This window comes from Malurus melanocephalus, unplaced genomic scaffold (assembly GCF_030028575.1).
Source record: "Malurus melanocephalus ecotype Western Australia unplaced genomic scaffold, MMel_1.1 scaffold_285, whole genome shotgun sequence".
Taxonomy (NCBI): domain Eukaryota; kingdom Metazoa; phylum Chordata; class Aves; order Passeriformes; family Maluridae; genus Malurus; species Malurus melanocephalus.
In genome coordinates, this window is record NW_026623517.1 from 524,959 (window position 1) to 537,095 (window position 12,137).

The following is a 12,137-nucleotide window of genomic DNA, read 5'->3' on the forward strand; positions in this document are numbered from 1 at the left end:
AACATTTTACAACTKGATTTATAAATTATGCTATCTAAACCAAAAACTTATATATATAAATCTTGATAATAAAAAGTCTGGCAGAAAGAATACCTTCTAAATTAGAAGGAATTTTTCTAGCATTTCAGAAATATTCTGCCTTAACAAAGTGGATGTCCACGTGCATTTGTCTGTTGGCATGGATTGCATATCCTTCACAGGAAGCAAGATGTTTAAGGAGTTAGCTTTTAGGATGCAAACATCCACAAAGAAACAGTGCAAGGTATTTTTCAGRTTTGCATTGGCTTTGGCAAAGGGTTAAGGAGACTGCCTCCCTGCAAATGCTGATGGATTCTACACTTTCCAGATAGGAATGTGCTGAAAACAAGCAGCCAAATTCTGCTCTTYAGAAGAACTCCAAACTGGGAGTCTGCAAGAGAGAGATAAATGCTGGCAGCGATTACAATAACAGGATTAAAATGTAGGATGCATTCCTACAGGTAAGTCTTTTACTGTAGGTAATGCCAGTGAGGAGGGCCCGGTTCAATTTAAAGTCAAAGCCTGACTGAGATTCTGGATTGAAAAAAAAGGATTTTTTTCCTTCAAGTGTTTTATAWGCTTTATGTTTTTCCCCATTTATTCTTCAAAATTTATTTTGCAGCTCTGACATATCTTACGAAACCCTGATATTTTCTTTTAATGTTAAGAATCCAATGGAGAGAATAGATGTCAGCTTCCAACCTCTGCAGAATTTCAGCAGTGTGCTACAATGGAGATTACAATAGAAGCCCTCTGTTTAGCCAATTAAAGTAACAGCAAAATAAGAAGAGCTTGAATTATTCTCCACCRTGGCACTCAAAGGCCTTCAGAAACGTTGAGGGCCACTCTGGCTCCCGCTGAACAGGAAGCAACTGCACTGAACATAACAGGATGACTTCTGAAAGGAGGCWCTCTTCAGTTTGATTAAAAGCACGTGGATAATACCCAGCACAACTCAGCCTGTGGGGATGAGTGCAGGCAGAGGGGGTTTGCTTCCTCTGTGGTCCAGCTTGAAGGATGCAACTCAGCTGCTGCACAAGGGCCAAATTAGCACAGTGCTGATCATGAGCTAATATTCCCTGGGAAATTGCATGTGCAGAGGAGGGGGTAGGTGGTTTTTACCCATAGCTGCAACTCCACGTACAGCAAATCTCATAGGGCTCTTGTGAAAACAGAGGATTTAGAATGAAGCTGGGAGAAACAACCTKCCTGTTCACTCAGGCTGCAGCTACAATAAATGCAGAATGCTGGTGGGTTTTTATCTGCTGCAGAGGATGAGCTGTTCATGCTGTGGGACCCACTGAAGGTCAGTTTTTCTGGAAAGAAAGGCTCTCACGGACTTTGGTGGGCTATGGCTCAGATTGTACCATATTTTGTACCATATTTCCAAGCAAAAATAAACAGAAGGTGATTTTTAACCCACACTGAATTTACARCACCCCTCTTTTTAATCAGAAGAGGGTAATTATTTTACAATTTCATAACAGAAATATGGATTAAGGCAACAAGCAAAGAAATCTAACTGCTACAACACTTTGATTTTCTGTATCTTCCAAAGCAGACAACTCCGAGGTCACTGGATTAATGCTGATCCAGAGGAAAGAAAAGGAGCAAATGTTTCACCAACTATAATCCCACTGATTCCCTTTCAAATCAGCATCTGGACTCTGCTAAGTCATTCCTCCTCCATCAGAAGCACCTTTTGCATGGTTAGGTGTGGGAGGCCACACTATTCCTTTGAAATATGCAGGAAGAGAGCCCAGTGTGCAYAAACTGACAGGACCATGCTACAAAAGGGCATGCTGGCATGGAATGGTGTGCTAGGGAATGGTACACACAAACAGAAAACACTGTCAGYCACAAAGCAAATACTCAGAGAACAAATAATGATACCTGTCACTGATGACATTGCTTAGAAAAACCCTTCAGAGCAGCTGGGCTGGTTGGTTATGTCAGAAAAAGAGGAATAGTACCACAAACACATGCTTAAGTAACAAAGGAGGGGGGAAAAGTGCAAATATATACCTGTTGGTGTGAAGGTAAAAGACGGGACTGAAAAATCAAAAMAAAATACAAACTGGTTATTAAGCTGAAGAGAGAAAGGGAAACATACCACATTAGTATAAATCTAGCAGACAGCTGAACATAAAACAAATACATATAACTAATCCACTAGTTCAGTCACATTGATGTAAAAATAAAAACTAAAATTGCAATTCAGAAAGAAGCTTGTCTCTGAAGGTACTATGCTGGGGAGGAAAAGAAAAAAAATAAAAAAAAAAAAGAAAGAAAAAGGAAAAAAAAAACCCAAAGCTTGATATTCTATTGTGCTCCTGAGGGGACCAGGAGCACAATAGGAGTGGTTTAGCCTTTCAAATCCCTTTCAGTTTGGTGTTTTAAGTTCTTTTTCTGAAAATCCTAGCACAAACAAAACCCCACACTGTTAATCATTCTAGAATACAGAATGACAAATTCCTTAACAAAGCCTTATCAAGGTCCTATTGAATCTTATCTGCAGTTCACCAAGTAAATGCTCATTACACTGAACTAATAGGCACACTTAAGTATTCAGTAAGGAAATAATAATCATAAAAAGGAACAAAGAGAACTGCTGTTTTACTGCRTCTGAATCAAGAATGGCACCAACTCTCGCTGTAATAAGGGCACTAAAATCTACTGCAGCAATTAATTTTTGTTTTCAGAGATGAGACTGTTACACAGAGTTATTATCTTTCTTTTTTTAATAATCACCAAAAAAAAAAAATCTTCCTAGACATAACACCTTTCTACCTTTCAACCCTTGGCTTTGGGAGGGAAAGGTTAACAACAGAACAATGACACTGCTTGACAATCTTCCCCCTCACAGCTCCTATAAATCCTCTTTGGATCAATAGGGTTTCTAATCCAAATACACAGCACTAGCATCTGCTCTTCCTATTAGCACATGCTCCCCCTCCTGTTGACAAGACAGTATCGTTTTCCTCTCAGYGATGGCAGAACAAGGCTAACATCTCCCTTTCTGATCTAATGAGAGCAAAAGGTAAGAGAAACAATCAAATGTTCACTAAAATAGCCTGGAGACTTAAGTTGATCAGCAAAGCCAGCACAGAAAGGACAGGTTCTGGCTAAGAGAACAACTTMATCTGATTTTTAATAACCTTGGTGTTTGTGGGGAGTATGGAGTGTCTTGTTATAGCTGAGGATAAGTGTAGATTATTCCCCTTTTTAACCAAGCCAATTTATTTCCAGGGATATGACACTAAGCAAAGAAAGAAAAATTGAGCATTTGCCCATTTCATCCTGCATTTGTAGCAAAGCTCTTCACCTTAGGAATGCCATTGTATTTTCTTTGAGCTAGGCCTTTTCACATAGTCAAGTTTAATTTGGTAACATTCAAAGAAAATTGAACCATAGTAACAAGCTTTCATTAAAATAGAACAGGCATTTAAACCCGAGCTATTCCAAAGAGAATCAAGAATCTCAAAATTAATTTGCAATCACAGGGACATGAAAAAAAAATAAATCAGAAGCTACTGTTTTGTTACTGTTCCGTGAGCTACGTACTACTAAACCTAGTTTAGTTCCTTAAGGAACTGAGGAACAGAGGTTCTACTAAAAGAAATCTTATTGCTACCACATGAAAGAATGACTTAATTCTTAGAGCTTCTATTAATAAACTCTTCTGAGTGTGTAAGATTGCTAGCACAGTGTGCATGTGTGGGAGGAGTGAAGTATTTTAACAGATGACAGGCCTGAAGCTAAATATAAAAATAAATAAATGCAAGACTGAAGAAAGTTTGGACTTGCAGTGATGACTTGATGAACTGCAGTGCCAAACTACTTTGCAATTCATATTTCCCTAAAGATAGGGTTTGCCTTTGAAGAACACTTGATACCAGAGATACAGACCCTACTTGTCTGCATACTTTCATTTAGATTCCCCCCTCCCCAAATTACACAAAAGTTATTTTCACATATATCGAAAAACACAGCTGTCTTGAACAATAGCTGATGTCGCTGAAGTAACCATTTTTAAGGACAAATTGCATGCCTTTTGCTTAATCATAGGTACTGGTGAGAGCAGAGCGATGTTAGTGTGATAGAGCTGTAGAAAGGAGTGTGGCAGCATGCTATTAGTGAAACAAAACAGCACAGGCCAGGGCAGCAGTGCCTGGGGGGCTGTCCTACCTAAGGAATCCCAGCAGAACAGAATCGAGRAGGGTGGAATTTCTGCCCGTTTTCCTTGGCTGCAACTCCACTGCAACCACTGTGCCTGGAGTCTACAGTGAGCATTAATACTGAACAGCATGGAGGACATCTCAACTCTGCAACACTTCTGGACTTATTTCCATGTTTCAACTTGCTCATTTGCTATTTTTAGCACTGCTTCTTCTACATAGCAACACATTGCTGTTGTTTAGAACCATTTGTGTCAGATTTGTCTGTCGGTCTTGCCCATAACACATTCATTCTTGAAGGGACTAAAGAATGGAATTTCGTGACACCTTTCATACACAAAGATGTGTCCACCTTTTAAACCTAGACCTATCTTCTGATTGCTAAGTATCAAATATTCTCCCTCTAGTTCTTCAAAAGCTGGATCTCCAATTTTCTGATTCATTCCAAAATTTATGGTTCTCACTCTACGACTGCSTGTAAGGTACTGCTTTGAGATGTAATGAACTGTAGCTCATTGAATTCAGCTTTAATTTCCAGGCTTAACATAGACATTATTTAATCAGGAGGAGTCAAGTTTTTATTCCAGAAGATCTTCCAGGCAGATTCTAGTTTTGTTTGTCAGAGAATACACTGCAAAGCATTGCTTGACCACTGCCAATGTGATATGTAAAAGATTTCAATAACATGAAATAACATGAAAATGCAGAGTGCTTTAAGTTAGCCCCACTGCTGCCACTCTAACCAAATACAGATGCAGGATGTGATAGCCCCAGAACTCAGTCCAGCCAAGGGTCTCACAACAGCATTTATGGAAAGAGTTTTGGAAAGCAGGCTGACTTTTGTGCTTCTGCAAACAGCCACGCTCCCCCAGAACAGAAGAAGTTCAAGAACACGCACCCCAAGTGTTACTGCAATGTACACCACTGTTAGCACCTCCAGCAGCAGGCAAAGCACTGAACAGGGGGAGAAGGAGCCACCTGGCTCCCCTTCAGATGGCACAGTGCCAGAGAGCAAGGGCCTGTGGGAAGTTCCCAGCCTTAAATCCATCTTTACATTTCCCATTTGTAGAAGTATCTTTATTAAAAGCTACTCTGGGTATTTAGCTTAATACTTATGCTCTAAAGCCAGACTTAGCATGCTATGTAAATATTGCTGCTCTCTGCRCTGGCTCACAACCCAAACTTCATGAAAGCACTGAAATAAGCTGATAATTCCTTATTCAAGCCTTAGAAGAACAAGAGACTGATGATAAATGAAATAAAATAGGCAGCAAACARGCATTCAGCAGTCAACAGACTGAAAGAGGTAACAGGGCACCTTTTCTGATACCAGCGTAAGTACTCGTGAGTCCGTTTCGCTTCTTCCTGTGCCGATACARCCAGATGCTGAAGACCATCAGGATAATCCAACAGGCTGCACCAATCCCAGCAATAAAGGCAGGCTGCTTCACTACATCAGAAATCTGCTGGGCTAAACTGACTTGATCTTCTGAAGACACGGGGTTTCCATGAGAATCTAAAAGAGAGACACCCGCAACAGCCAATTAATTGGAGTGAACAAGGCAGCATGAAAAGAGCTGGCATAATTGCAGTCCAGTTTCTCAARGTAAAATCCTTAAGACTGCTCTTCAAAATCTCTYTTTTACACATCTACATAGAAATTAYTTGTTTTCTATACAAGACAGGTACCTCCAATATCACTGACTTTTGTTTCYTTACAAAAGGTGCTAAAATCAGGCTACCAGGTATGCAAATAGAAAGGCTCATAAATTACAAACTTGCACATTGCTATTTTCAATTTTTCTTTTATTTTAACAAACCAAATCAGCTTCAGAAAATAACTCAGAGGATCAGCAAAGAACACACCAAGAAAAGGAATGCTCTAGTACAAAACACCAGCAATAACAAGAACTGGGTACAAGYCAGCTCCCTAAACATTCACTTTCAGAACCAAAAACCACAGTTACAAATTTAAACTACATTCACACGAGGCTGGTATTGAGGGAGATATTTTAATTTAGAAGCTCCTGACAGATTACTTCAATCTTGTATTACACAGTCTAATGTACTGTTTGCAGTCTCTCAGTCTCTCACTCTGACCTCAATTAAAAAAAAGACTGAATATTTAAAAGGATGTAGAAAAGTAGAACTACAAAATAACCAATCCTCTTAGATATGGATGAAAAAGCTAAAGGATAACTAAAAAGTGATTTATGAATTGCTAAAAACAGCCAAGGAGTCTCATTAGTAATGAACAAGCAGTGCTTTTCTAAACCAGTTTAGCCTTAAATATCCCACATCAAAATAAAGAACATGAATTTTTCCATAGACTACTGATTTTTTTTTTTTTGTTAATACAGACAACACCTTCAAGGATTGGTCTTTTCTGCTCTTTCTGTACTGAACTTTTGCAGGAACTTTCTAGGAACAGCAGTAAGAAGATCCAGTTAGAGACCAGGGTTTCCAACTGCCTCCCTGATGCTTTACCACCACAGAGAGTGCTCGCTGGAAATTTCATTACTGCACAGGGCGAGGGCAGGAATTCAAACCCTCWACTCAGAGCGGATATTGCTTTACACATTCCACAGTGGGCTTTGAAATACCCACTTTTATTCCGGTATAAATCCAGCAGATTGTTGCTTTATACTATTGGTAGTGACATCAAATTCAGAATGAGAGATTAGTGTTTTAAGGAGAAAACTGCTGTCATTAATTCTATTAATATGAACTACATAAGATATCAAAACCTATTTACTCAAAACCAGTATCTTTTTCCTATGAACTAAGCAGTGATTAGAATTGTTTTTTAAATGATGACATCTTGCATTATGCCAAAATAAGCCTAAATAAAATATAAGAGACTCAAATAAAAGCAGTAGATGGAATCACAAAAAAAAATATATAAACTAAAAACCTCCTCTGGAAAAGGATCCCTTTTTGAATGGAAATGGTTAAATTAATAACAGCTTCTTCCAGYGAGGGATTCCAGATTCCAGTTTTTGTGACCTTGAAGTCAAATATCTATTTTGCTGAGAAATCACCCCCGCCTTTGACTGCTACCTTATTGGAAATTTTATTTCATATTTCAGCTCCCTTTATCTTCTGTGATCCTAAGTGCACTGCCTAGTCAGAAAGTTCACCAGGCAGACTCATTCTTTTCTCACTAATACACTCTTTGTGTCTGCTGRGTTTATGGATTTCATGCCTATTTGTGCAAGGTTAAGATGGGTTGCTTCAGATTTTATGGAGACAGCCAASTGAAGTTCCACACAAGTGGCCAGATGGGCTTAAATGTATAAAGTATACTGTGACCAATGAATTAAAGCTGTCATCTCATCTTTTGTCTCKCTGCAGCTGAGGCCATATTAAGATATGAAAACTTGCATCATCAGTCTCCTTTTCAAAATGAGTAATTTCTGTATTTTTGAACAGTTATGGTCTCTTATACAACTTAATGGAATCAAATAAAACATTTATGGAGAGCCTCTGGTYCTGAATAAATAAGACTGACAACTATTTTTTGTCTCATCCTTAAAGTACATGTTTTAAAACAATAAATCCCGGAGAAAAAATAATAACAAACTCAAAAACCAAATAAGAATCTTTTTTAAATACATCAACAATTCAGCCATACAGAAAGACAGCACTTTTATACACAAACATTTTGCATTATTCAACCTGTGTTTTATTATTATAAAATCCTGAAGAATCTCTTTGAATGTTTTATTCTAATTTTCAATCAATGTTAATTTCATGCCATCATTTTACTTGCCATTGCAAGCATAAGAACAGCATGATAATACATTGGTTTTAAGAAACTGTGCTTGTGGCACATTGAATATGGGTGGACTGTTAGAGCCATTAGATAAGCTGGCAAATATCCATGCACATGGTAAAGAGAAAAATGCATCTGTGCTCACATAAACAGAAGGAGAGGAGATGGAAGGGCTTTCAAGAGGTCACATTTGACTACATCCTAAACTGAATATAAAGAGATTGAAACTTAGTGGGCTCCTCATCACTTAAAATTTCCAGGAACGTTATCTTGGAAGCCTTTCTTTGAGAAGGGCATCTTSCCTCTCCCTGATAGCCCTGGGATATCCTGAATGATCAGTCATGAAAATAGCTCTTGATCTAAAAAAACCCTTACTTTTTCTTCATCCCAGGAAATTTCTGGAACTTTGACTGATATATAAACGGTTCATAATGAGCATTCCTGTTCCTGCTTGCACTCTTCAGGGAGATGTGCCAAAACAATAAGTGAACATAAACATTCGATGGCAAAGTGCATCCTGCAGCCAGAGCAGCAGCACCAGCAGCATTTAATGTACTTGAAAATGCCTCAGAGTTGTTGGAGCAGGCTGATCCCACAACTCCCTGAAACCAGCATATTATCACAGTGACTCATCCCTTCTTCCACCCCAAGATAAGAGCTTTCTTTTTAATCACAGATAATGTTGCCATGGCTATTGCTCACAAGCTACTCGATTTGAATGTCTTCAAGCTCCAAGTTTCAAACTTCAATGAAAACTAATTAGAGTTTACATAGAGAAGAACTGGAACCTCTAATCCTCTAATGTTCAATATTCATATAAATAATAATAATGTGAAAGCTAACATTTAAGTTGCTAAATGGAAAATAAAAGATTAATATCCAATTAAAATATTCAGATTGGAATGACAAAAATTCAAAAAAGACAGGAAATTCCATGTTCACAGGTGTGCAAGCAACCTTAACTTGCCTCATAGATGTACAACCTATGGAGTTGTTTCCATAGGTGTGCCTCATAGGTACAAACAGGGAATAGGAATGTCTACATGATGTTGACACTGCTAATTCTGGCAATTAAAAACTTGCAGAACACCTGAAACCTGCAATATGTTGCCTGAGTGTTTTCTCAAATATATATAAATGCATGATGCAATATGAAAATTATTTGGCAAAATATTATCAGGGMAAGAATATGCTATTTTTTCTCCTTTCTAGCAACGTATGTTTCCCAAACTGATAAAATATCAATTGTGCACTTCAATCTTATAACATACATCTTGAGGAGACAGCACCAAATTGATCTGGAAAGGTGTGCTGTGAGGGTGAAAAATAAAGATTACTTTCTTCAAGTTGTTTGCAGGCCACAAACAAAAATATCAACAAAAACTCCCTTACAATTATCACATTCACAGTGCCTTAAGGCTGACAATATAATATCTCGAAGGCATGGCAGGTAGTTCACARATTACATCTAAATGAAGCAATTAGAATAATTAAGATTCAGTGAGCCTTTCTCATATTTTGTACACTTGAGACATCCACTGGTTGAATAAATACACTCAATATTTACAGTAATTGTGCAGACATCTCTTAATAAATAACCATATATTGTGTATGTGTACAATATATGTGTACCATATATTCACACARATTATGTGTTCAAGAGTAAACATTAACTGCAGTTGTGGGGTTTCTCAGAGGTGGTACTGGAAACAAAACACATCACAACATGTTCCAATTCCACTACTTATTTGTCAGCAAGCACAGGTAATACTGCCAAGCTACCACAGGTTGTATCCCATCACTTTAAAAAAGCCAGGCAAAAGATGAGCCAAAAAGTCTAGCGCAAATTTTGATCTTTCTGTACAGAGAATTTTTGTAAACTTCTGTAAAAAGTTGAGTGCTGTGACAAGAAACGTTCTATTGAAATTTTGTGATTTTCTTTCTCCACCACATATTGTTATAAGTGTAATATAGTGAGCTGGGGCTAGATCTCATGAATTTTTTTTCTTCACACAAAAAGTTTTGTGGTCTTTATGTAAAATGTAATCTTTTATTTTAAAACAAACAAWCAAACAAACAAACAAACAAACAAACAAACAAACAGTTTTCCAGTCCTTGGAATTCCACAGAAAGCTTTAAAAAGGCCATTCAAAAGCAAAGAGGAAAATTCAGAAGCTTCACACAGGCTGTTTTAAGGAGACACATAATTTTTCAGCTGACCTCATGATTTTATGAATAACAAGCAAGTTATTTCGTTGGCTTGTCCCTGGTGGCACAGCGATTCTGGGGTACCACAGCTCAGTGAGCTGCTTCATGTCAGCAGAGACGTGGAAAATGAAAGAACTTGGAGATTACAATTTGTACCTGTCTTTGGAACGGGTTAAGTGCGTGCACAAGGTCATTTATCACAGCTCAGCTGATGCATGGGACTGTGATTGCACGCCTCAGCTCCCAGGGAATCCAACTCTCCTGTCCTCCCTCTCATTCTGGAAGGCGGTCCCCAAAAGGGGGAGCTTCCTCCTGTCACAAACACGGCTGATACTCTGCCCAGCCACATCCCAGAGTCACAAAYCTGGAGCATCCCCCTCTCAAAGAGCAGATCCGGAGCCAGCCACAGCCCAGCCTCACATTTTTGTTGGAAAGTTGGTAGAAAAAAAAATGTGAACCTCAGAATCACAGAGTATATTCTGTTTTCACACACAGAATTCTTTTTTTATTTTCTTTAAATTTAGGATTGCACTAATTCAGATATCAAGGCAAGATATTCTGAGTAATACTTGGRAGCAGTGCCAGAAATTTAGTAACTTGAAGGTGTCACGTAGTTCTTAGGGCACACACATACAGGATGTCAGGACTSTTTCAAACCTAGAAGGAGCATCCTTAGTCCTCYTTCCTCCCTGGCCTCCCTTCCCTCMCTCTGCAACWATGAAATTTATTGCTCGTGAAAARTGCCAACTGATGACATCAACAAATTAATTCTCTTTCCTCAGAGAGCTACCAGAAAAGTGTGCTCCACCCCACCTTGGGAGCACTTCTAAGAACTAAGAATCCAATTCCCTGAGGGGGCTGGAGAGAACTTGCATCATGGGGCAGAGTTGGATAAACTGCAGCCATTCTTCTACCTGGATGATTTCAGGTTGACCTGTGCTACCAAAGAGTACTGTCTCTTAAATTTAAGCACTATTTTTCAGCAGCTTCCTACAGCTGCTGGAAGGACTGAAGCACCATCTTTGTAACGCTTCGTTCTCTTTCTTGTGGAATGGATCTCCACAAGACTCCTGTCTCCAATTCTTTGCCATGGAACAACCAAATTTTGGGATTTACTACAGCATACCTAGATTTGACCATGCTGCTTAATTGGAGGCAAGCAGTGAAGATTACGAAAGAAAACTACAACCATGAGGAAATATGAGTATACTACCAAACTTGCACATCCAAACACCTTTGAAGGCGTGAGATCACTTCCTGTTTTCTAACATTGTGCCAGCGAAGATCAGGAGCTCAGAAGCAGGCAAAAATCCTACCTTGACAGTCTCATTWGTTTCTTTCTCCACTTACCAGAACCTCAAAGTGATTAAACTCCATTTTAAAATTCACCTTAATTTTGGATTTGGTTATCATCAGACAAAACGGCGGGGGGAAAGTGGTTATGGAGCCTTTGGCTTTGAACATTTGAGGTTTTCCTCATAAACCTCACTAATGTAGAATTTTCCAAATCAAAGCCATACAGAATAAGCTTTATTTTGAATGGGTGTAGAAAGCTGTGAATGGCAGCTGGTTGTAGGAAAGAACAATCCAACAAATAACTACAGAGTTGTCCCATAATAATTCCAAATCAATGGAATATCATTCCAGCTGTGTGTAATTTTATTGTAAAATCTCCATCAGTGTAATTGGGAATCATATAYCTGTCTAATTTAAGTAAGCTAAAGATGGCCCTCATTTTAATACATAAAGAAATGTATGTTTAATTTTCCATATTAGTTGCTCTGTCTTGTTTTCATATGCTTTTAATTATAGATTTTTAAATACAACCAGTGAAATAAGCAGGTAGATCTACTAATGATACAGAGACAGACAGGACATAAAGTCCAAAGCAACATGCTGAGCTTGCTTCCATAATTATATACTRTAATGATAAGGTATTTTGCTCCAGGCATACTAGT

At 38.4% G+C, this 12,137-nt stretch overlaps 1 protein-coding gene across 1 annotated transcript in view; it reads right to left on the reverse strand.

The window, feature by feature from the left end:
* ROBO1 (roundabout guidance receptor 1) overlaps window positions 1-12,137 on the reverse strand; it is a 287,511-nt gene that overhangs the window by 30,889 nt on the left and 244,485 nt on the right. Inside the window, exons 18-19 of the mRNA XM_057376619.1 lie at window positions 5,515-5,712; window positions 2,044-2,070 (exon numbers count right to left, since the gene is read on the reverse strand). Coding sequence (XP_057232602.1) covers window positions 2,044-2,070; window positions 5,515-5,712 — 225 coding nt within the window. The remainder of the gene's footprint in view (window positions 1-2,043; window positions 2,071-5,514; window positions 5,713-12,137) is intronic.